This window comes from Pholis gunnellus (genome assembly GCF_910591455.1).
Source record: "Pholis gunnellus genome assembly, chromosome: 4".
In the NCBI taxonomy this organism is placed as follows: Eukaryota; Metazoa; Chordata; class Actinopteri; order Perciformes; family Pholidae; genus Pholis; species Pholis gunnellus.
The window spans coordinates 27,002,886-27,027,729 of record NC_136530.1 but is presented as its reverse complement, the minus strand read 5'-3'; the positions used below and the strand labels follow the sequence as shown (position 1 = coordinate 27,027,729).

Here is a 24,844-nt window from a genome sequence, read left to right as displayed (position 1 = left end):
TTAGTTTCATGCAGCCAGCTTTATCAACCAGCTCTGGTTAGAGCAGCAACTAATTATTATTTGTATTTTGAATTAATTCTCAAATGAATCGTTAATCGTTCTATAAAATGTTGAAACCGTGTTTGGTGTAGCCAGAGGTTTACAGATGCACATTAGGAGTGCTACACTGTGATGTTGTCAGGACTGAGGAGTGAGCAGCAGCTTTGGGCTCCCAGATCACAATACATGAAACCAATATGCAATCAGCTCACTAACTACCTGACTGGCCAGATGTTTCTGTGGATTCTTCCTTCACATATATATAGTCTGATTTTGTTACTTAAGAAAAAAACAAACTGACCGGCAGTTTGAAATGTCATCTTGGTGTGAAATATGTCGAAGCTGCAGCTGTACCTCCAAAATAATTTAAATCTTAAGGAATACATGCGTGTATGTAGCGCCCTGCACGGGGCCAGTGGTCTGGAGATACTCTACATTCTTAAATCACAGCTTTTTATTTTCCTCGAGTGCAGCGAGAACCGCACATTTATTTCAAAAGGCTTCATGTATTACTTCATACACAACTCAAACAGCATTTAAATACATTTTTCTCTTTTGGGAGAAAAACTGCAAATTAAAGGAAATCTTTCTAGAGTAATTATAAGTGGAGTATATTTGATGACATGCCAGTGTCCTGTTTTAATGTGTCATAACTTCATTCTAATATGTCGATTTGAACACAGTCATGTCATGCTCGCCACTCTGTCTCTGTTTACCAACAGCAGTGATAATGAACTCCTGTCGTTCTGCTTTTGCTGATTCTTGTTTGATGTGATGCTATTGTCCAGCAACACTTCCTGCAGATGTTTCAAATTAAAAGCCTTCCGGCAGCCATAAAGGGAATACACCCTTTCTTTCCTGGTAGACTTTTAAACAAAAGAAACGTCCTTTATGTTGTTCGTGTCGGCCAGTGTTTTAAATATGTGTGAACTGACGGATACGTTTTCTTTGCTCCTCTGTTCAGATTGATCCAGAGCGACAGACGGAGAGCGAGGGGCGACCATGTTTGAAAATGTCCCAACAGGTAAATCACCCGTTGAACATTTCAAACAGCTCACGGCTGGAATCGCAGGAAGTCTTGTTGTCTGAGTCTCTTCTGTATGATGAACACGTCCTGCGTTGGTCCTCAGGGTCCTCGGCGGAGCGTCAGCAGGTTCTGGGAGCTCTGGAGCGCCTGCAGGCCAAACTGGTCCAGAGGGAGGAGTGGACCCACAGTGAAACAGTGGGAAGCCTGAGGGAGACCCTGCAGAGTCCACTGTTCAGCCACATCCTGACCCTGCAGCACTCCATCAAACAGCTGCGGAACCAGGTGAGGATGAGCATGCGGCTCAGACACCAGGACCCAACCAGCGCAGCACATGAGAGCTTTACAGAGATTACAGAAAATCCCAATCCAGTCCAGGTTCTGAACAACCTCAACTATAAGCACCGCTCAGATCGCAGAATAAAAAACACTCTGACCTGTCAGATACAACAAAAACCTTATTTTCACGTTCTTTGTGAATCTCTTTTATTGTTGATTTTTTTCTAATTTTCCACATTTTCTGAGATTTCTCAGAAACTAAATTAGAAAAACCTCCTAGCGCTCTTCTTTGAAAAAGACAGTTTATCTCAAAATCCTGCACCGGTAGTGATATTTACCAATCTAGATGGTTTTGGTGGCATCCTCTGGAGAGATGTCTCCAATATAATGGGACTCTATGGCACTGGGCTCCGGTTCCTGGAGATAATCTACGGACCCTGTTGTGAATACTTTCATGTAGGAACTCTGGTTGAAAGAACATAGGACAGGAAATATCTGTATTTTTGATTTTGGAGTGAACTGTCCCAGCCATGGATGGTTAAAGGTTAAAACAATGTAAGTCAGCCCCATGGCAGCACGAGACGGACAGGTGGATTGTGATTTCACCGTTTGGCTTCAAGGCCCAGCGCTCTTCCTGGTGGGCTCGGTCTGAACATTGTTTATCTTGCAACAAGATGTCAGAAAGCAGCTGCATGGTTTGCATGAGACCAAGTTTTATCCTGCATCTTCCCATCTTTAGCCACACAGTGGTAGAGGAAATATTCAGAAGTAAAATGATCTGTACCACAATTTCAAAATCAAATCAAAAGTCCTGTATTCAAAGCTTTACTTCAGTAAAAGTACATACGTTTTTATCAGCAAAATCAAATAAGTACAAAAATACTTTACACCAAAATGGGCTCTTTAGTTGCTACATTATTTAATATCATACTGTTGGATTATTATTATTACTATTGATGCATTAACGTGCACACAGCATGTAGCGTATATATGGTGGCCGGCTGCAGTCGAGATCATTTTACACATTTTTTAATACTGTCAGGTGGTTAAGTTCACTGTATAACAATGTCTTGTATTTTATAAGATCATTATTAGGTCTCTAAAATCTTCATCTGCAAAGTAACTCTTAAATAAAGCCGTCAGATAAATGTGGTTCAGTAAAATGTACTAAATGTACTAAATGTACCTGTGAGTATCAAATGAAAAACTCAAGTAAAGTACAAGTACCTTAGAGTTGACATGATTTTATTGACTGCACGTTGTCGCTTCATTGGACGTCTCTTATTAAATGTGTGTTGGTGTTTAATGAGCAGTCGTGTCTACAGTCTAAAGTTGCGGCAGCGCTGCAGACTGATGAACGTTTCCCCATCTGATCTGACATGCACGACTCCGCCCCAGGTGTTGACAGCCTATCAGATACCAGTACACTGCAGCCTCCTGTCCAACACCGTGACCTGACAGTGGGGGCTGAGTGGGGGCAGGGGCAGGGGGGGGCATTGAATCCCCCTCTGCATCCCCATCTGTATTCAGCTCCAGCTCGTACTGACGCGGAGCCTTTACAATAAACAATCTGAGGGCCAAATTAAGATAATGGCAATAACCGACGCCGGGCTTCATATTCTAAGTGCTGCGAAGGTCAGAGCTGAGTCTATGAAAGCGCCGCGGTGGAAGCCGGTGGAGGGTGTATGAAGCAGGGGACTTCTCTCTCTCTTTATTTATTCCCCCCCCCCCCCCCCCCCCCCCCCCCCCCCCCCCCCCCGGCTCTCGGCGGATCTATCAAGCTTTAATATCTAGTGTCTTGGTTTGAGTAACGGCCTTGTCGAGGCGGGTATTGATGAAATGGCTCGGGATCCTGCTCCGTCAGCCCGGCCTAAATAAGCCGCAGACTGATAAGTTTCCACAATGTGAGTGTAAAGGTCATTAATACATTACCTGTTCAGAGAGAGGCAGCCTGCAGAGGAATCTATTGATTTTCCTTTTCCTCCTCTCTCCTCCCCACTTACCCCCCGGCCTCACCGCTTCATTTTTTTTGACTCCATGTCTTTCTTTTCTGTCGACAGCGTCCTTGCATATGGAACGTCTCTTTCTCTTCTGTCTCTCCATCTCCGTCAGAGCTGACGCTTTGGTTTTGTGTGGTGGTAAAAAAAAAACAACAGAAAAACAAGGCCATAAGTATGTGGACACCTGATCGTGTGCTCACTAACTGTGTATGTGTGTGTGTGTGTGTGTGTGTGTGTGTGTGTGTGTGTGTGTGTGTCCCCGACTCTCTGATCCTGTTCACCTCTTTGTCCTCCGGTCTTTCTTTTTGTAAATAAAGTGCAGTTGAAGATTGGGGATAAGAGCTTATTCTTTGCCGAAGTTAACAACATGAATCAATGGATTAGAGCTCTATAGACATAGTAATGTATGGAATAGAAAAGTAATATATGAAATACATTAAGAATGTAAGATCAACAGTAAGGGGTAGATATGAATACGTTAAGATATGTAGAGTATGAACATGTGCAGCTTTTACAGTAGGCTGTGCAGGAATAAGTAAAATAAAGTGAAATAAAAACATAAATACATATATAGTGCATATGTGTGTACAAGAATTGCTAATAGTAATACACCATATATAGAATAAACAGCTGGAGATATGAATACAGTGTAAACACCATATTGACTATATACTCTTTACACTATATTATGATATTAGTGGGATGTCAGCTGATCACAGTGACATACTGCCGTTCGATTGAGTGGATTTCCCAGCTGTAAAATGTTCCGTCTAGGCTCCGTATCAAGATTGTTGTTTATTTTATGTGTTTATGTAAAACACCTCCATATACATTTTCTTCTTGTGTGTTAAACAGGGCAGGGCATCTTGAAAATGAAACTCTTTATTTAGATTAAAAGAGGATTTTCTACAATAGATGAAGATAGTTGTATGTGATATGACGGACCGCTTTCTTTTTTATTAAACTTTGCCAAGTCTATCTGACAAACCTCTCTTCCTCTTCCCCCTCCCCCCCTCCTCCCGCCTGTAGCTGAGCAGCATGCCGCCCGATGCCAACAGTGACTTCAGTTTCTCCAAAAAGGGTCAGCTGATCATGAGCGCCGTCAATCCAGCCGGCAGCTCGGCCCTGCCCACCCTGTCCGCCTCCTCCTCCCTCCTGACCAACGGCTCGTCTCCGCCCATCCATCAGACACCGCCCTTGTCTGACCCCGTCCTGCAGAAGTGGATCCTCGCCGTCGCCAAGGTGGGTGGAGCCACAGAAACACACCTTCACAGCATGCATATATAAATACATTAAATGTGTGTGCGTGCGTGTGCAAGCAGGGCCGTCACACAGAGCTGTGTCAGCTGACTCGGCCTCCGTCTGGAGGTCTGGGCTTCAGCGTGGTCGGTCTGAATCCCGCAGGAAGCAGCAGTCAGGGCGTCTTCGTCAAACACATCCAGCCTGGAGGCATCGCACACAGGTACACTGTCGCAGCTTGACGTTTCCTACAGCTAACATGACGTTTTAGGTGGTTTGCAGGTGTTTTTTTATTATTATTTGACATTTTCTTCCATTTGTTACAAATCTTTCCAACTTGGCAGATCGTTTTCCAAAATGTCTTTCTTCCATTTTCTTCCAGCCTCTGTAGTTCAAAATAACAAAAAGCAAACGACTTTGGCCTGAATTAACACATTTCCACTTCTAACACAAACAAGTGTCTATGGTCCCTTACAAATATAGAACAGCACAAACACTTGGTTGGAGTGACATGAACTTGAATTGCACACAAAACAGATCAATGTATTCCCCTCCTGGTCTGTAGAATCTTGGGTAATGCTGTCTTTCGTACAGCATTTAGCATTTAGACGTGTCTGTCTATTCAGTGGCAAATACTTAAAGGTAAAGGTCGTAACATTAAAGAAAATATTTTTATTCCATATTTGCTCAAACTGTCAATTTATCCCGACAGAAGTACATGAGACGGATAATCTGTGAAGAAATCCGGTTCCTCTGCCTCCTTTTAGTGCTCCTAATGGCATTTGTGAGATTCCACCACTCCCGAAGGAAAACAACCAATCAGAGCAAAGATTAGCGAAGGCTGTCAATCACTGCTTGTGAAGCTCGTAAACTCCGATCGAACTGTAAAACTCGGCAGCGCTGACCAAATATGACGCGAGCATTTCGCCTCACGTGTTTACAGAAACATGTTTTAGTTACCGTTTAGCTATAACTTGAGAAAGTTATTTTGTTTGAATATACATTTCTGCAGAAGACATTTATCAGTATCACGTCATTGAAAAGTCCCGTGTGTCTTGGCTGCAGGGACGGCCGTCTCCAGGAGAGGGACCAGATCCTGGTAATAAACGGCATTCCTCTGGAGCCGGGGATTAGCCAGCAGCAGGCGCTCACCCTCCTGCAGCAGCCGGGAGAGGCGGTGGAGCTGGTGGTGGCCAGGGACCGCCCACGCACCGCGTCATCGTCACCCGCTGCCTCCGCCAGTACGGTAAGAAAAGTAGTACACCCCAAAAGACAAACCACGTCGCCTCGATAAAACAGATGTAGATTACATTTTATTTGTGTCTCTTCAAAAGAAAAGGTTTCATGGTTACACAATATCCACACGGTGATTTGGTCAACTGATGCATTTTCCTTTGTCTTTTAAAATGCACATCTAAAGCTGCGTATGGATAAAACAAACAAGATACGTCATGTTATGTTACCATGTAGGACCTCGACCCATAATTTGAGAAACACAGTACCAAAGTCTTTACATCTGTTAATAAGACAAATCATGTATTCTTTCAGGCTCTGTTTAAGTAGTTTGAAGTTGGTGCTAACAGAGTTGATTTGTTTGTCTGACTTTCCTCTCGGATCAATAATCTGTATATTTGTTGCTCACTCAGCTGCTCTGGCAGCAGATTCCTAAAACTGGAAGATAAGATGCAGTATAACTCCAGATGGGAGCCGCACTTCCGATACTAAAGTTTAATTGTTGGTTGTTTGGGAGAAAAATGAAAACAGGCTTAGATTGTGAAATAAAGTAATTGTCAAATCTTTAGCATCCATTTCAGGGTAGAAAATCAATAAAGCGTCAGAGTTGGTGAACTCCCTGCCGTACAGTTTGAATGACCATTATTTGGTGCATCTTGAGCTGTAAAACCACGTGTCAGCTTTTCTCATTTTGGAACCTGAGTTTGCACATTTGTTCACTGCTGAGTTTCATGGCTCAGTGTGAGATTGTTTTTTTAAGGTCAGATCCTAAACCAGCGGATTGTCAGAGTTCAGCAAGTTCCACACACAGACGTCACCCAACAGCTTGGCTGTCACTCAAAAGGGAGGCATCAATCATAAGTGGAGGTCACTTTTAGGCCACGCCTCTGTATCAGAGTGAGATCCTCCTGTTTATGACGAGCCGTAAGTCTGCTGACATTGACTCGATGATTTTTATGACCTTTAAAGCCTATAGGAAATCAAGTTAGTGCTCCACTTGCAGCATCGCCCCCGACAATATGTATTTAAGTCTGCGAGGGGGCGCAATCAATGAATGTCGACATGACGGACGAGTCAATGACTGGCATGCGAGGCGGGAGAGAGGGAGTGCAGAGGAGGCGCAGAGGCGGTGATGTATGAGGAAGTGACGTAACTGTGAAAACTCAATCTACAAATCTGAGCTGGGATGACCTCCCTTGAGGAAGATGTACGAGAGCGCTATGTTTATTTGGCTTTTAATTAAACCAGAGTTTCCCAAACTGTGGTCCATGGAGCTGAGAAGGTTCTGGTGGACTCTCATTGATTTCTTTATTTTACTTGTCATGCACACAACGTTCCCAGCCCTCACAGGTTTATAAGACACCAAAGATACAGTTGCATTGGTCAAACATTTTATTCACAAAGACGTACAGGTTATTTTACCGCTCGATCTTAAATAGAATATTCTGCCTTCTCTCCCAGGACTGGCAAATAGAATTTGCTACAGGTAAAGTTCCCTTCCTGAAGCACAAGCAGGCGGCAACCTCCGGTTCTGCCGAGGCAAGCCTATGTGGAAGTTCCTTAAAACATTCTCTCTAGTGACCAGCAGGGGGCGACTCCTCTGGTTGTATAGAAGTCTATGAGAAAATGACTCTACTTCTCTCTTGATTTATTTATCCGACTTGAAACTAGAGATTGAGACCATAAACTCATGTTTACAATGTTTACTGAGGTAATAAATCAAGAGAGAAGTAGAGTCATTTTCTCATAGACTTCTATACAACCAGAGGAGTCGCCCCCTGCTGGTCAGTAGAGCCTCACTCTGTAGAACCTGGTTGTCACCAGGAAAAACTTTTGTAAAGGTGTTTTTTTAGAAGGGGGCCTTAAAGAGACAAATATGAATATGAGGTTTTTTAAGAACATCAAAGCACGTAAACAGGTTCTATCCAAAATAGAAGGATGAACCTGAAAATGAGCATATGTGATACTCCTTTTTCTCTCTGTTGTTTAAATGCAGCAGAATTCACTATATAATTGTTGTTATTTATTTGTCTTTCTGCTTCTCTTGTCAAACACCAGAGTGATTATGAAACGTTTCATCGCGGCTCATAAATAGTTTAACCAGCTATTCACAAGCTGCCGGGCTGCAGATCGAGTCATGACATCATCAGACTAATCAGTGACAGCAGCTGTGTTTTCCACTGCTCATTGAAACTGTGACTGAGCTGCAGCACAACTAGAACACCATGCAGCCTGAAGTCAAAAGCTCTTTGCTAAATATGTAAAGGCTCAATCTCTTAATGTCCTCGCCAAATTCTTATGTCATTCTGACCGTAACACCAAGTTCTCCTACAAAAATGTATTCAATTATTAAAGTGTATTTTAACTGTAGAGCCAATAATGGCACAGTTAAGATAAGGGAAAGAATCCTGAGCATTTTAATGGGAAATGAAGAGAAAATACAAACGGAGCAGATGGAAGAATCACAAACACTACAGCTGTACTGGTATTGTATGTGTACCTGAGTTATTGGACTGAATACAACACAGGACATGCAAATGTTTGAGTGCTTTGACATTTAGATAACCAGAAGAAAAGTCTTCCACTATAAAAACAGCGATGTGGTGACAAACCGGAGCAGGTGTGGACTGTTAATGTGAGCCGAGGACCACAGGTCGGCCTCGGCCGTAATGATTCTGCCCCGCTTTATTGTCGGGTCATTATCACACAGAATTACACTGCCCCTCTTGTTTGTTACCCTCCTCCTCCTCCTCCTCCTCCTCCTCCTCTTGGCTCATTGGACCCGAGCCACGTCCTGCATACCAGGCCTCCTCCTCCTCCTCCTTTTGTTTTATTCATGTCCCGTCTCCATCGAGGTCACGTTTAATGGAGCCGCGGGCATAAAAAAACACAACTCTAGCTGGGATTTTATTGCTGTTCTTCTGGCCCGGCTAACTATCCGTCTCCTCCGAAGCCAAGACTCCTCTGCCGGGCAGATTCAGGCGGCTCTGACCCGCCTTCACAGCTGATGATGTCCAAACCTACTCTCGCTGGAGTGGCTTTGGACGCTGACAGGAAACTTGTCGCTCGTAAAGACGGGTATAAATCAGCGAGTCGGATATGATTTTACAGCTTTTGTCTATTCAGTGAATATTTCCCCGCCATCGATTAGGACAGCGTGTCAGCGAATGCACTTTTTTTGCGCGTTATTTATTGCTCTCCTAAAAGTGACAAAAAGCAGAAAGAACAGAGATAAAAGATAACAGATTGTGCAATTAAAGAAACCTGAAGGGACCTTTTAAAACTGCCTCGACTGAGAGGAAATGAACTAAAGAACAACTGGAGAAAGTTTATGAACTTTACTGCCAACTCCCCTCAGTCATCGCGGTCACCTGACCAGTCTCCTGTCAATCAAACGAGTCACATGTGAAAACAAACAGCTCGCTAAAGAATCTGCTGATCACTGAAAGCAAAGAAAATGTTGACCTTGGAAACTGTTAGTCCACCATTGTTGTAGTTTTAGGTGCATGCTCATTACACAAAGCAACAATGGGCATGAGCTCCGCTTTACAGCTGTCCACACGGATACACAGAAACCAGAGTTTTAGGAGCAGATGCCTCTAAAGGTCTTTTTAAAAATCTCCATTTTGCCTGTGGGCGAGAGGTATAATTGCAGATGAAAACATTTAAAATATTGCAGACATGCCCGAAGACCCTCCCTGCCATGTTTGTCAAACTCCAGGACTCTGGTTGTAGATTACTCTCTCTGCCAGAGTCATACACAGAAAACACAGAAAACAGGCTGAACATTAATAGTAGACTCATTTTGATGTATGAAATGGGTGGACCGCCCCTTTTTTTGCACAAGAACTAGTCCGTACCGCCTAATATCAGACAACTTCCAAGCGCTTTTGTCACTCCTAGGACTTTGTTAAACTCAGAAACGTTGTATATGTTCCCAAGAAGCAAAACTTCAGGACATTTATTGGTCGTTTTCAACATGAGCATGACTTTTCACAGTTGGGTCTTTATGTTTTATATTAAATCAACGCTCCATATACAGATGAAACATGAGTGCAAACTGGTCCTGAGACTTTCTGTACTCGATTTGTGTTAATTCATTTCACAGGCAGGAAGCTAGCAGCCAACACAGCACACACAGGCTAACTAGTCATCAGGATCACTGACATTTATTACACCCCAATACAAGTAGAAAATAAAGTAATTGGCGACACATATGTCGTTTTCACGTGTGCAGTCAGTGCGAAACCTAAATAAAGTCGCTTCATAACAGATCCTGTCCTGTGAAAACATTCAACACGTTCAGTGTGATCTGACCTCTTTCAGCGTCCTGGTATGGTTTGTTTCATTAGACAGAGGGAGACCTCCTCTATCAGACCAGAGCTGTAATACGAGACCAGAGCCGCCTCACAGAAGTGTGTGTGTGCGTGCGTGCGTGCGCTGCAGCAGCCTCCCATTGATCAGCAGCTATCAGAGAGGAGGAAATGCTCTCGGCTGGTGATTACCTGCTGAGCCACCTTTCACCTCGTGACATATCACCTTTATATTCATTCATGATGATTAAAATAATCGTTGCATCGATCTGCTAGAAGCAATAATTGAATCAGATCGTTCTGCCTTCTGCGGTAACTGAAATAAAATGCTTCTATTGCTGGAATGCTGCTCATTAACTTTCATCAGGTTGATTTTTAGGTTTTTGAATGTAAACATTTTTTGTATATTAAAAACTTTTTCCAACAGCTGCAATATTTAAAAAAGGCAAGAGAGATTTTGAATGGCCCTCTTAAAAACGTTTGTTAAAAAAATGGTTAATCAAAGAATAATGAGTGTGTGAACTTTGCAGTGAAGTATTTCGGGGATGTGACAATTTTTATAGTCTACTTTATTGAAATCTCAAATTTGTACATTCTAAAAGACAAAGCCCAAGTCACATGACACTTTGAGCAGCAAAACGGAGGAATATCAAATGATGACAAAAACTAGAAAAAGTATAATAGAAGGTCAGTTGGATTTCCTCTTGAAGGAAATCTACATTTGTGTTCATAGTTTTCTTTTCAACAGGAAACAACTAAATATTAGTACAATGATACAGCAACCATAGTAGCAATTTTAATAAGAATAGCTTGCATTTTAAAGCACCTTTTTGGGGACCCAGGGACACTTTCCACATACTGAGGCAGACAAATAACACATGAACAGAAAATAGTGTTTGCAGAGTCAACAGAGTGAACTCCATCGGCCTCGGTGAGCAGGGAGCTTCTCAGAAGTTGTTTAAAGGTGCAGCAGTGCAGAGATCTGCCGGGAGAGAGTTGCTGAGGGTGACACGCTACCCCAAAAATCAGGAGGTGATGAATGCATAGATGATGGTCTCCATCTGGTTTTATAGACAGTATACATATCGGTACACGTAGCCATGCAAGCAACACCAGGAAGAAACAAAACACAGCGAATCAATACTGATTTGAACACATACAGACATGCAGAGCAGCAATAAGACATAAGTAACCTTCAGAATAAATCGAAGGTTTTCTCTTTTTAGAGAAATATTTGGAACAAGCAGATGAACTTTTTGAGAAACAATGAGAAATCACAAGACAAATGTTCAGTAGTGTCAGTATAAATACTTTATCTTCCTTCATTCTGTGTGTGTGTGTGTGTATGTGTGAGTGTGAGAGAGAGAGTGAGTGAGTCTCATTCAGAATCTGAAATGTGTGACTTTGGTTTTTGGGTGAAATCTGAACAAACCTCTTATTCTTTTAATATATGGTTGAGGTCTATACGAATAACTTTTTCTGATCACATGTAACCCATTAATGAACGTCTTCGTCCTTCGTCTTATTTCTGAAGGACCAGTGGGGTCACGTGGAGGAAATTGAGCTGGTCAACGATGGATCCGGTCTGGGCTTCGGCATCGTGGGAGGGAGGACGGCCGGAGTGGTGGTCAGGACGCTCCTCCCAGACAGCGTGGCAGACAAGGTGAGTTCAGCTGATGAGTGTTACATCGTGATATTAATGAAAAACACACCCATGCGAGTCCTCTCATGGTAGACCAAGGACCGACTGGATGCTACAGCGACTCTCTCGTGGAACAAGTGTCATTACGAGAGAGGACGATCCGTGGGATCGCTGGTTAGCATGCTTAATTCAGCAGATATCTCTGCAACACAATACATGAGTTAATAAAAAAAAATGTTTTCAACTAAAATTCAGGCCAGATCTTACACATTGCGCCTTTTAAACCAATCCCAATCGTTTTGAGCGGCGCGAAGCCCGGGATGCTGCGCGGTACCCTCGCAAAATAGACTGCACAGACAGCAGAAAGGTAGGAGAATGACTTCTACACACAGTCTTCATCAGGTAAGTTGAAACTAAACTCGATTTGATCGACTTTGACTGTGAGAGTACTGAAACAAGCAGCTGCCTTAGTCGATCAGTTGATCAGCCGACAGCAGAAACTTGTGCTGTTCAAGCAGAAATGAAAGTTCAGTGGACGTATTCTGCATCAATAACAGTTAAAGGACGAGCAGTGCATCAGAACAGACAGCAGGCAGCAGCAGCTGGACTGAGGGAGGAATTATCGCCTTGTAAGTGGATTAATTAGATCAATTAGATTAATTGGACAAGATTAATTTCTCTGCAAAGAAATGAAAAAAACCTCCAAGACATGTTGAACCACCCTGTGTTTCAACACACTCATAAAATCTCAAAGAGTGAGCCTTTTTTAAGTCTCTGCAGATTTGATCTCTCTTCTTTCATCGTCTTCTACCCCTTCTGGTTTATCTCCCGTCACCATTTAACTTCGTCTCCCCATCTCTGCTTTTACCTTTCATCGGCTGAATCTCGTTTGGCCTGTAGCTGACAGATAAGTTTGTTATAAAATGTAACAGATGACAAAAAATAACTGTTATCTAAAGATGTAGTGGAGTAATGTCTACCCGAGCAGAGAATGAAGTCGCGCAGCGCTCACCCTCCGCTCAGGTAAACGCTGTTAGCTATGTCGGCACTTTAGGAGTAGTTTGTACTGTGAGCACCGTTAGCTATGGGCCGCCGGACCACCGTCAACATGTTGAGAGCTGTTGAAGAGACAATAGAAATGTTCCCAATCTCGGATCTTGCACCTTTTTAAATGACTGTAAATAGTTGCAGGTATCCAAATGATAACAGATACAAAGAACCGTCTCTAATACAAGCCTGTTTTAAATGACAGCTTGTTTCTCTCGGCAGTTGTAAATACAGACCACTGGCCACTATTTGAGAATTTGAAATTGCTGGGACACTTATACCTGTATATTATTACTTTTTGATCATTTTTAAGTGTTCTCCATTTGTTTGACTCTCATGCTCCTCCTCTCTCCTCCAATCAGGACGGGCGTCTCCGCACAGGTGACCACATCCTTCGCATCGGGGCGACGCCCACCAGCGGCCTCACCAGCGACCAGGTCGTCAAGGTGCTGCAGGGGTGTGGGAGCCAGGTGACGCTGCTGATCGCCAGGGATCCCCGGGGTCAAAGGTCAACAGCCCCGCCTCCCCCACCACCTCCTGACTCGGCCCCCGTCTCATCCTTACCCCCCCGCGCCCCGGGCCTACTGCCCCAACGTCGGCTCAGCAAAGCGGTAAGCAGTCAGAAGAACCATCATAGAGTAAACTTTTCAGACTACTAGTTTGAAGTTGTTTAATAATTTAAGAGAAAAACTTTCTTCTGGACAAACGCACAAAAGATAAAAGTTTTTCTCTGTGTTTTGGCGCTTTGGAGATGGTGCAGTTGGAGCTGAAATAAATGGACTCTCTGTTTGTGTTTCAGCCCAACCTGGAGGGATATGAAATCCACGAGGTTCCTCTAACCAAGAACGACGGCCAGAGCCTCGGCATCTCCATCATAGGCTACAACCCTCTGACCAGCCAAGGTAGGGCAGGAAAGAACCGTTAAAGCACACTCAGACCGAGTAAAACGCACTAGAAAATACACAGAAAATACCATAGCCAGCTCAGGTAGGACGGGTTAAAACTCATTGAACACATTTTTAAACAAAACTACCACTCCCACGTTTAACTTGTCAAACAGCTGTAGTTCTTTACTGTGTAGAAGCTGTCGTAGTTTTACGGTGAAGGAGCTGTAGTTCTGTAATGTGTAGCTGCTGTTTGTCTTTAATTGTGACGGAGCTGTAGTAGTATTACTGTAAAGCTGCTGTAGTAGTTTACTGTAAAGCTGCAGGGCTCTTATAGTGAACCAGCTACGGGGCTCTTATAGTGACCCAGCTACTGGGCTCTTATAGTGACCCAGCTACTGGGCTCTTATAGTGACCCAGCTACTGGGCTCTTATAGTGAACCAGCTACGGGGCTCTTATTTTGAACCAGCTACTGGGCTCTTATTTTACAGAGCAAGTTTTTACTGTTGACGCTTTTCTATTTTTCAAAGCTTGTTTGAATCAGAACAGGATTCATCCAAGTCATATCATTCTGAATTTATACTCATATTTATTATTGTTGGTTATTTGTGTTGAGAAGTTGAAAAAACAAGCACATTCTGTTCATTTTCCAGGTCACAGCTTGCAGCACACAAAGTTGAGAGTGAAGTTGCTTCATCACAATTTGCAGATTTATGACAGGTTGCATATTACCTCTATTTTTAATGTTCCAATAAAACCCGTCTGTGTCTCTTGCCTGATTCAGATGCAGTAGGTGTGTTTGTGAAACAAGTGGTTCCAGGCAGTGCTGCAGATCACAGCGGAAACATCCGAATCCACGACCGACTGCTCGCTGTAACAACCTGATTTAATCGTTAATATTCACCTACATGTATCATTTATTGTCTTTTATACCTAATCAGATGTCACTGTACATTTCCTAAAATGTGTAACACATTCAAATATAGAAAAAAACACAGCCCAACCAGATGTGAGCCCTGTTCTTCACTCCTTTCCATGTTCCTCGTCTCTACCTGTCTTTCTTTCTGTCCTCCTGCCTGTTTCCACAGTTGGACGGCGTCAGTCTCCACGGTCTGACCAATCAGGAGGTTATGGAGGTGATGAGGCAGACGGGTCGGACTGTCGTCCTCAGTGTGATCAGGAAGAAACCCAGAACCCTGGAGAGGTCCCTGGATAAAGGTAGACACACACAGACAGACGCTTATAGACAAACAGATACTTGCAGTTTTATTGGGCAAAAATGAGCCTTTTCATGGCAGACATTTTGATATGATATGATTGAAATCACTCTGGCTTTTGAGTGTCATGTTGATGGATACTTTCGTCCCATAATGCAATGCAATGCATAGCAAAGTAAATCAGTCAATTAATTAAATCCTGATTTATTATTACATTAATTCATTTAGGAAAATGGTGATTCAGTGTTTAACATCAACACAAGACATTAAAAGTAACAGCGAATGAATTGCAAAATACCTGAATAGGTATGCTATTACTGAAAGCATTAATTAGCTTAGCTTCTTTTGTAGGTACTTTTAATCTGCTGTTATCAGTTGCGTACACTAAAAAAATGCATCTCACACAGATGTATATCTCGACATAGCTCACGTTAATGAGGTAAAGTGACTTTCTGTGGGTTTATGTTCCGCCAACTTCATGATTGTGTTGCATTAAAACAACAATCTGCTCCTGCGAGAGAAGTGAACTCTCCAGTGGTGGGCCGTCAGGGCCTGCAAAGCCTTCTCTGCTGGCCTAAACAGAATCACAAAGTTATAGCTATTTTATAATTTAATACATTTTCTTAAATACACTACATGTATTATATTATAAAAAATATCTTATTTTCTCATTGCACAGCTACTGTGCTCCTCAGTTGCTCTGCTTCCAGTGCAGCTTGTTTTAAGTAGAGCTTTTATCCAATCAGATTTCACCTCTGTGTCTCTAGGTAAGAAGAGAGGCCCCAGGCCTGCAGACTCACCCATTGCTGCCACGTGCAGTTTAAGTTGAATGGGGACGATATTGTTGATTGACATAGTCTTCAACCAATCAGATCTTTAGTTTGAGATTCTTAGACGCGCCAGAGCGGCCTGCAGGCCTACAACTACGTCAGCATTACTGCAGCTCACTTTGCAGGAGTGAGGTGCAGTGTGTGCTGTGATTGGTCAGTGGGCGAGCACGTGACTATTGGAAAACGAAACTTAACTTGCCAGCAGAGCTTAGTTGGCTTAGTTTCTTTATTTTTTTACCTAGCTTTGTTTTTTTAGCACTCAATGGCTGAATAAGGAGGAGAAACAGATTTAGTGGCGGAGTTACTGACAACGTCTTTCTCAAGAAAGACATTTCAGGAAAAGCTGGACATCTAAGAAATGGTCAGTCAACTCCACAGCTGGCAGCCCTGACTCAGCAGGAAAAGGATTTGTATGAACGGTGTTTCTTGCTGACAGCATTGAAGAAGCGTTGCACATTTTATGGCTGGGTTTGGAGCTATGCTACGCTAACCTGAGGACACCATAGCATTTGAAAACTTTTGGAGAGACTCGAGTGGATCTACAACTCAACGAACACCTTCACAGGGAAACATCTCCAGAACCGCGGCCCGATGTGCGGTCACCGCCAGCCGGTGGGCTAACAGCCCCGCTGTGAACCTGCCGCAGCAGACCGGAGAAATACAACCGAGGATCGACTGTCATCACTGGCTCCATGAATCGAGAAGGACTTCTTACTGGAACTGAAACGATGTACTGGGATTAAACTCTTTAATTTCGGTAAGTGACAAACTGCATCAGTATATTTACATATTAACGTTACTACTGTTCATTTGTCTATCGGGACTTTTTTATGAATAGTATTTGAATGGCTCGTGCTCTTATGTGGTGGAATGCGTGGATCCGCTGCAGGTTTGCTGGATTGATGCGTCATGAGGTTATTAGGAGGTAATTCAACTGTAGTAGGACAGCACAGAAGGCCCAGGTATAAAATGCACGGCCCGCCACTGGAACTCTCTGTGTTAAACTTATCGGACCCTTTCTTCCTATTACCTGTCCGAATGCCTCCCTGCCTCTGTTCACCCAGATTAAGATGACAAATTTGTTTACGACTCGGTGTAATTTTCCCAAACTCTCTGCGGAAAGCCTGCGATTCCTCCTCCACATCCACCAGCGCCCACGGAGATGAATTCACCCAGTTCAGGGTCATTTTTTTTTTTTTGTCTTTCAATTGGCCGGCGGCCTGCACTGGTCACCCTCCAGGCCAGAGAGGAACAAGTGATTTTTTTTAAAAACAGAAGAGGAGCGCAGGGCTCTTATCTCCTCCAGACTTCTTTTTTATTTCATTGCTGAGAAAACACAGAGAACTGGGAACCAACTGATTTTCTAACTTCTGGTTATTTCTGTGGCTCTCTTATCTACAGAGACTTATGATGAGTTACGATGAACCTGACAGGAAAATAAACTTCAATTATATAAATCGCCAACAGTAATGATCAGTCAGGAGGTCAAAGGTTGGAGCACACTGTACCTTAAGGGTACAGTGCTATGCACTGAAGTGGGCTACAGCAAGGATTTAAGATGAGATTATATAAGATCAAACTTTATTCATCCCGAGGGAAACTACAAATAAAACAAAATATAAACAATAAAGATTGTCAATGAGGTGCAAAAAACCAAATGTATAAGAAATGTAAACGGTTTGAAAGGAAGACGGTGCACACTTTCAGACGGCCTTTGTTGAATTCATGCCATGAATGCTAGAAGTGGAAGAAAATGGAAGAAATGCATATTTGTATGTCTCCTCTTTGTGTGTGTGTGTGTGTGTGTGTGTGTGTGTGTTTGTGTGTGTCAGTGGAGAGGGAGGAGTCTTGTCTGTCATCAAGGAGGTCGTTGGAGGTCAGAGCCCGTTCGTCTGGGGTTGGCTTAACGACGCCAAGTCTCGAACCGACGTACCCGAACGCAGCGCAGCTAGAAAGAGGTGAGCTCACACACTGTTGTTGTAGATATGAGAAAGCTGTATTTCCTCCACAGAATCGCCAGTCGAGTTAGGGGGAAACCCCAAACAAAATGTAACAAAATTATAGTTTATATGATGCTGTAATCCTAGCTGTGATTCAGACATTGACGAGCTCTACTGTCCCTGTTGAGAACCTTTGTGCACATGCACATTAAAACTGCTTTTTTAGGGTTTGGAACATTTTTTTTAAAAACCGTCCTGGCAACAACTTTACAGATGTGTCTTTTATAACAGGAGGTTTATAAAGAGGTCTATGGGGAAAATGATTTGTGGGCGGCAGGGGACAAATTGTCAGCAAGACTGTATCGGATTCATAATTAATCCATCCATGCTGCACAGGTGCTTATCCACAATTTCCTGTTCAACCCCTGCATCACTTTTTATTTGTTTGTTTTTTTGAGAAAACACTGACGACCCGCCACGTGAATTCTTCCCTAATTTGCATAAAGTTACATTTTCCCAACGATATTTCTTTTTTTTTTAAACCATAGGTCAGTGCTGTGTTGCCTGCAATTCCACAATATTTTATGTTCACAGCAAAAATATATTATCCAAATGGATAAATAATAATATAAACAATCTACTCCAATCATCCCAAACGTATGGCTGATAGTTCAACTGCTGTGGCCAAAAGACATGTTGTGTTTTTGCTTAAAATAGATTAACTGCCACAGTTATAGATCAATGTTAACAGCCAACTCCTCTGCCAAGATTTTACACAGTTACAGCTTTATATTTCTCGTGTTGCAGGCTAATCTACTCATTACCATTTTAACATGTAGTTCTGATTATTTACTTAGAAAACTGAAGAAAAAAAAATCCTAAAAAGCCTGAAACTTTTAAATGTACTTACAGCGATGCAAAACAGGAAGTGGATTAATGGAATGAGCTCTGATCATTATCAGTGTTTTAAAAAAAGCCGACTAAGTGTAGCGTCTGCAGACATGTCAACGCAGGTCTCTAACAGCACTCCTCCCTGAATTATTTCCTCTCTTTTTTTTATTTTGTATTCCTCATTAGCTTTGCTAAGTGGCCAAAACGCCACGCTAACACTTAGCACGCCGCGCGCCCGCTCCTGGGCCAACAGATGTAAAGTGTCCGAGCTGTCTGACAGCCTCGCGGCGATGTATTACCCTGTTTATTCAGCCAAACGCTGCAGATTAATTGCGCTGTGAAGGCCGGGGTTAGCAATGCTAATTTAATCAGAGGCTGTTGTTGTAACACCGCCAGACCTGCTGGAAAAATAGCACCCAACATGTGAGGAGATTTGTGAGAACACAAAGGTGTTTTTTTTGTTTTCCTCGGGGCTCAGCAGAGGTGGTTTCCACCCTGAAATCAGCCTGAAGGGTCAGAGAGCAGACGCAGGGTTTTCCTCAAAGAGTCGCTCTGTAATCCGCTCTGACTTCCACTGCTGCCGTCACTCCGCTCTGGAAAACACATTTATTCTTCTGTGATTTAAGGAGGTATTGTTGCTGAGGCATTTTTGTGTGTGTGTGTGTGTGTGTGTGTGTGTGTGTGTGTGTGTGTGTGTGTGTGTGCAAATGCATTAACCCCCCCACACACACGCACACACACACACACACACACACACACACACTCCCTACACACACATACATACAGTTGAAGTTGCTTACTTAACAGTTCACATTTGAGGCATTTAGATTTTTGCTTCTAACTGGTGAATTCCAATGAGGCGACCGTCAGCCTGCAGCAGAGATGAAGTGAAATGTTTGCACTGCAGCAGAGCATGAGGAATACCTCTATGGTGATTGTGCTGCAGCAGTACTACCAGCTGTGTTACAGTACTGCATGCTTTACTGTTAGTACTAGTAGTCCCGTTGGCCTCTGCTTAGTTTCCCATATAACCTGTTGGTCAAACATACTCGAGGTTCTTTGTCAACACTCGATGTATTCATCTTTTACTTGTTTCATCATGTTTTGTCCTGTGTTGCCTGCTATTCCACAATTTTTTTAAACTTTTAATTTAAACCTTTATTTAACCAGGTGAGTCCCTTTGAGATTAAAAATCTCTTTTTCAAGGGAGACCTGGCCAAGACAGGCAGCAACATAAGAAACACATAGTTACAGACAGAAAACACAGAACAAGACAAGTTAAAAGAAAATAAAAGTTAAGAGACAGTGACGTAACCGAGTTAATTTAAAAAACATTGACATTTTTGGGAACCTGCCTCTATTTCTTTCAATTTAGATTTAAAAGCAGTAAGTGATATCAGTTCTTTGAGTTTTAAATCATAGCTTATGTATGTGAGAAACTCGACACAACCACTCTCACAACTTTACAGTACTACTTGTTCATTTGCAGCACTTTCAGTACATGTTGTGTTCCAGTACCTGAGGTTGTAGTTAATGAGCTGTAGGAAGCTGCTGTGTTTTAATGGCTGCATTGTAATTTTACATCTGTTCCACTGCTTACACAGGCTGTTTTCTCTGTGCGTGTGCGTGTGCGTGTGCGTGTGCGTGTGCGTGTGTGTGTGTGTGTGTGTGTGTGTGTGTGTGTGTGTGTGTGTGTTTACAGCTACAGATGCAGAACTGTGGGCTAAATGGGAGCAGGCGCTGGGACCAAAGTACCAAGTTCTGGTGAGAGAACACCGTTTTACACATTTTCACTGACACTGTCCATCTTGGATGTTAAACACGGATGTGTGTGTGTGTGTGTGTGTTTGTTTGTGTGTGTGTGTGTGTGTTTGTGTGTTAGGTGGTGAAGTTGGATCCTGTCATTGAAGACGATGCAGAGCTGCAAAAATCCTCCAAGGTGAGAAACCTTGAGTGTTTGTGTGAAGACTGTGTGTTCTGAGCTGTGGTGTGTGTTGTTACCATACAATAGAATATAATGTAACCATATATGGTTGTTTTGGAGGCTGCAGTTAATGATGCAGTTGAATTCCAATACTTTATTCTTTAGAGGTATTTAAATTTTATATCAATGGGGTGAGGCAAAATATTAGAACCGGCTCTCTTCCTCCTGATGTCTTGTATCGTTGCTTACAGCTGCTGCCCGTCCACACTGTGCGTCTTGGTGTGGAGCTGGACTCGTTCGATGGTCACCACTACATCTCCTCTGTGGTCCCTGGAGGCCCCGTGGACAAACATGGAGTCTTGAGACCAGAGGACGAGCTCCTGGAGGTAAATACAAGTACACTCACACACAGACAAACACTGTGGGACTAAATCATAGACCGTATGTAAGAAGTGGACGTAGTCATTGTGAGTGACGTCACCCATTGGTTTGTGGACTGCTGTTTTGAAGCCTGGAGTTCAGCGGTTTTGCCCTCGCCATCTTGTTATTATTGCAACCAATGAATGGAAACTACCATATTTGGAATGAGGAGGAGTGACGTAGAGACACCATATATGGCTCTGTTAGCGGCAGCGACCTGTCAATCACAGTAAGCCCGCCCTAAAGCATACCCTGCTTTATGGTCTGTTTGACTCTAAATGGAAAACTCAAAATTTGTTGTTTAACATTATATATCATTGATATGTAATTGTGTGTGTGTGTGTGTAGGTGAATGATGTGCAGCTGTACGGTAAGTCTCGTCGAGAAGTGGTGTCGTTCCTCAAAGAAGTGCCTCCTCCGTTTACTTTGGTCTGCTGCCGACACCCGACCTCTGACCTGGAACCAGAACCACAATCTGAATCTGAATCTGAACATGAACCTGTTCTACGACCTGGACCTGGTCCAGGACCAGTAAGACAGCCACAACCCAGTGTGGAGGAGGTGAGAACATCAAGGAACACACATTCAATATTATTTTTTAACGAGAATATTTATCCAATATTGTGTGTAAAATCACATTCATGTTTACTGCAGTTAACTTTGTTCTACTGTTGTAAAGGTCTTTGCATGTGTACAACGGCATTTGTTAGTTTGTTTTTAATGCTTTAAAAACACTTTAATGATCCTATTGTCAAGCTATAAAGTAAGTAAGTAATATAAAGTATATGATATATGTGGAGCTGCGTGGTGTTGTGCTCAGATGGAGCTGAAGCTGTCCTCGATGCTCTGCAGACAGACGGACCTGAGAGAGAGCGTCATTGAACAGCAACAGGTAGGTAGACAGGTAACCTGTCTCACTTTGACTCCGGTGTTTTACTGCACACGCATGACGTCATGTACACGTGCGCAAAGTACACACCGAAAACTCATGAAAGTGATAATGGACATGATAGCATCATAGTTCATTAAAATAAATGATTTTGATTTCATTTGAGATGGAAAACTGCTTTTATGGGATGGCTTTAGAATTTCATGAAAATGTATAGTTCTGTGACATTATTAATTTACAATTTTAATTCACAAAATATATTATGGAAATTACAATCATATATTTGTTTTAAATTTAATTGCAAATCTTACAAAAAATGCAAAGTTTTGCTGAGTTTTTTACATAATACTTTAGTATGATATCAGCATCTCATTGTCCTACTGTGTGTGTGTGTGTGTGTGTGTGTGTGTGTGTGTGTGTGTGTGTGTGTGTGTGTGTGTGTGTGTGTGTGTGTGTGTGTGTGTGTGTGTGGAGCAGGTCTGCATTCTAATGGAATAATAACCATAATAATTACTATGATTATCATTATAATAATCACAATATTAGTGCTGTTTTTTGACACAGGCAGATGTGGTCTTAAGGTTACTGACTTTTGTATATTTGCTTGTTCTTTGTATGTTCATACATTAGTTTTAAGACTCTGTTGTCACTGTTGTGTGTCAGGAGGAGCAGGTATCCCCTGTAGAGGAGGTGCTGATGGAGGCTCAACACAAACAGGAGGGGGAAGAGGAGGAGGAAGAGCTGGGTGAAGATGAAGATGAAGATGAAGGGGAGCTGGCTCAGTGGTCTCCAGACATTCAGATCCTTGAGCTTCAGAAGGAGAGAGACAAAGGCCTCGGCTTCAGCATCCTCGATTACCAGGTAAGGACAGCACTGTCCTCCACCTGCTGCTGTCATTCAAATAATAAACAGTACATTGCATCATAGGATACAATAACAGGCACACAGAACTGTGATTGATCCTGAAATTCATACTGAATTTGAATACAGCATGTTCTTTTTTTAAAAAGCTAAGTGGAGAGCAGGGCCGTCCTTCAATCAGAGGATCGGTGGTTCGATCCCCGGCTCCACTAGTCGCATGTCGATGTGTCTTTGAGCAAGACACTTAACTCCAAAATTGCTCCCGTACTACGGTTTGATAGAATCTGAATTGTAAGTCGCTTTTACTGTAATGAAATGTAAAGCAAATGTGCCAGACGTCTGCTGATTCCAGGAGGCAACCTCTGGGTCTGAAAAGTAAAACCAATGTGGAAGTGCGTTGAACTTGCATTCTTTCTAATGGCCATCAGGGGGCGACACCTATCTAGAGTCAAACAGACCATAAAGCAGGGTTTGCTTTAGGGCAGGCTTACTGTGATTGACAGGTGGCTGCCACGGCGTCGTCTGTTCTGGGAGTTGTACGTGTTTAACTTTGAACAATTTTACAGTGTATTTTCACTTCATGAAAGTTAATTGTAACATTTTGGTTACCTGAAAATTTCTCAATCAGCGCTCGGTCTTACTTAGCTCCACCCTCTCACGTCACTCCTGGTTCCAAAAAGCCAAGATATCCAAAATGCCAAACTCAAGGCTTCTAATCTGAAGTCCACAAACCAAGGAGAGACGTCACGATGACGTCACCGTCTTAGATTACAGTCTACGGCCGATTCCAGCTTTTCAAGTGTGAGGGTTCGATGCTTTATTAGTAAACTTAATGTCTTTAGGTATTGTACTCTTGGCTGAACACAACAAGACACTTTAAGACGTCACTGTGGTGATGTGAAATTATGACCTAAATTATTCTGTATCTGGATGTGGGCTCGCATGCTCAGTCCACTCTGAGTACCATGAAGGACTCTTTCTTTCCCCCAAGAAAGACATTTTATCAAGTCAAGTTTAGTGTTGCTGGAAATAAATAATTTAGTGCTGCCAATTTCGTAGTTAGTAGATGATGGCCTAAACATTAGATACAGTCTTTAACTATATTGTAATCGCTGTGTGAAATAGCACTTATGGTCTTTTCTTGAAAGGTTAATGTTTTATTTCAACATTGTGTATTTTTTATGAAAGTTAGTGATGTGGTCTTTGTTCCCAGTGATTCCACCTCTGCTATGTAACAATGCAGTGGGGAACATACATGTCTGTACAATACTTTACAACTCTAACAGTTGTTGAGACCCAAGTGTTAGAGAGGACTAAAAACGGTTTGTCTGACGTCTCTAAAAATCACAACAACAAAAAGAAGAACAGGAACCCACAGAAGCAGTCTCACACAGAGTTAATTAGCTCCCTGTGGTTGTTTGGTGATGAAGTGGATGAACACACATGCAGGAAGTAGAGAGAGGTGTCTGAGTGAAGCAGTGGACAGCAGGCCAGAGGGTGTGATTCACCTGCTCAACCAGATCTGTTTTCAGGTCTGTTTGCACCAGCGGGCTGCTGTTTTCTGCAGTTAGTTGTAGAAACACAGCACATCACAATACATCATTCAATTTAGTCGACTCAGCTTTTATGTCCGATCTCAGGAATATCTCCAAACGTCCACCTGGATTCAAGGATGAACTGATGGAAATGTGGTTGTCAAATGTCACACGTTTGTCACACGTTTTGGGCCATCAAGGATTCACACCAATGTCTAATGGGATGAAAGGATGAAGTGAAGATGATTCTGGACGGACAGGGATGTAAACCATTACATGACCACCCGGCTGTAATCCTGGTTTTGTTCGGATGATGTTAATAAAAAGAGTAGATTGTAGAGTTGAAGTTTTAGACGTTTCTGCCATTTTTTCCTTTTCTGAATGGAGGGTCTGAGGGCAGAGGGTGTCGTATGGTGGACACATTGTAAAGCCCCTTGGGGCAAATTTGTGATATTGGTCTTTTATAAATACATGAGGCGGAGTAGGACAAGTCATCTTTTTGCCATAGTAGGAAAAAAAAAAGATGGCAAAAATAAAAGAATTACGAAGTAGAAACTATATAAGAGGATATAGAGGGGACAGTGGTGTGGTGAATAGCAGATGAATGCATCGTATGATTCAAGGTGCTAAGTTCTA

General features: G+C 42.6%; 1 protein-coding gene across 1 annotated transcript in view; it reads left to right on the top strand.

Annotated features, from left to right (window-relative positions):
* patj (PATJ crumbs cell polarity complex component) overlaps nt 1-24,844 on the top strand; it is a 121,679-nt gene that overhangs the window by 1,249 nt on the left and 95,586 nt on the right. Inside the window, exons 2-18 of the mRNA XM_079158018.1 lie at nt 1,004-1,063; nt 1,170-1,348; nt 4,372-4,584; nt 4,665-4,804; nt 5,647-5,827; nt 11,662-11,790; nt 13,179-13,427; nt 13,616-13,718; nt 14,486-14,574; nt 14,790-14,919; nt 17,581-17,706; nt 20,282-20,343; nt 20,462-20,518; nt 20,755-20,889; nt 21,272-21,484; nt 21,744-21,815; nt 22,476-22,673. Of these exons, the coding sequence (XP_079014144.1) occupies nt 1,042-1,063; nt 1,170-1,348; nt 4,372-4,584; nt 4,665-4,804; nt 5,647-5,827; nt 11,662-11,790; nt 13,179-13,427; nt 13,616-13,718; nt 14,486-14,574; nt 14,790-14,919; nt 17,581-17,706; nt 20,282-20,343; nt 20,462-20,518; nt 20,755-20,889; nt 21,272-21,484; nt 21,744-21,815; nt 22,476-22,673 (2,298 nt within the window). The 5' untranslated portion in view covers nt 1,004-1,041. The remainder of the gene's footprint in view (nt 1-1,003; nt 1,064-1,169; nt 1,349-4,371; nt 4,585-4,664; nt 4,805-5,646; nt 5,828-11,661; nt 11,791-13,178; nt 13,428-13,615; nt 13,719-14,485; nt 14,575-14,789; nt 14,920-17,580; nt 17,707-20,281; nt 20,344-20,461; nt 20,519-20,754; nt 20,890-21,271; nt 21,485-21,743; nt 21,816-22,475; nt 22,674-24,844) is intronic.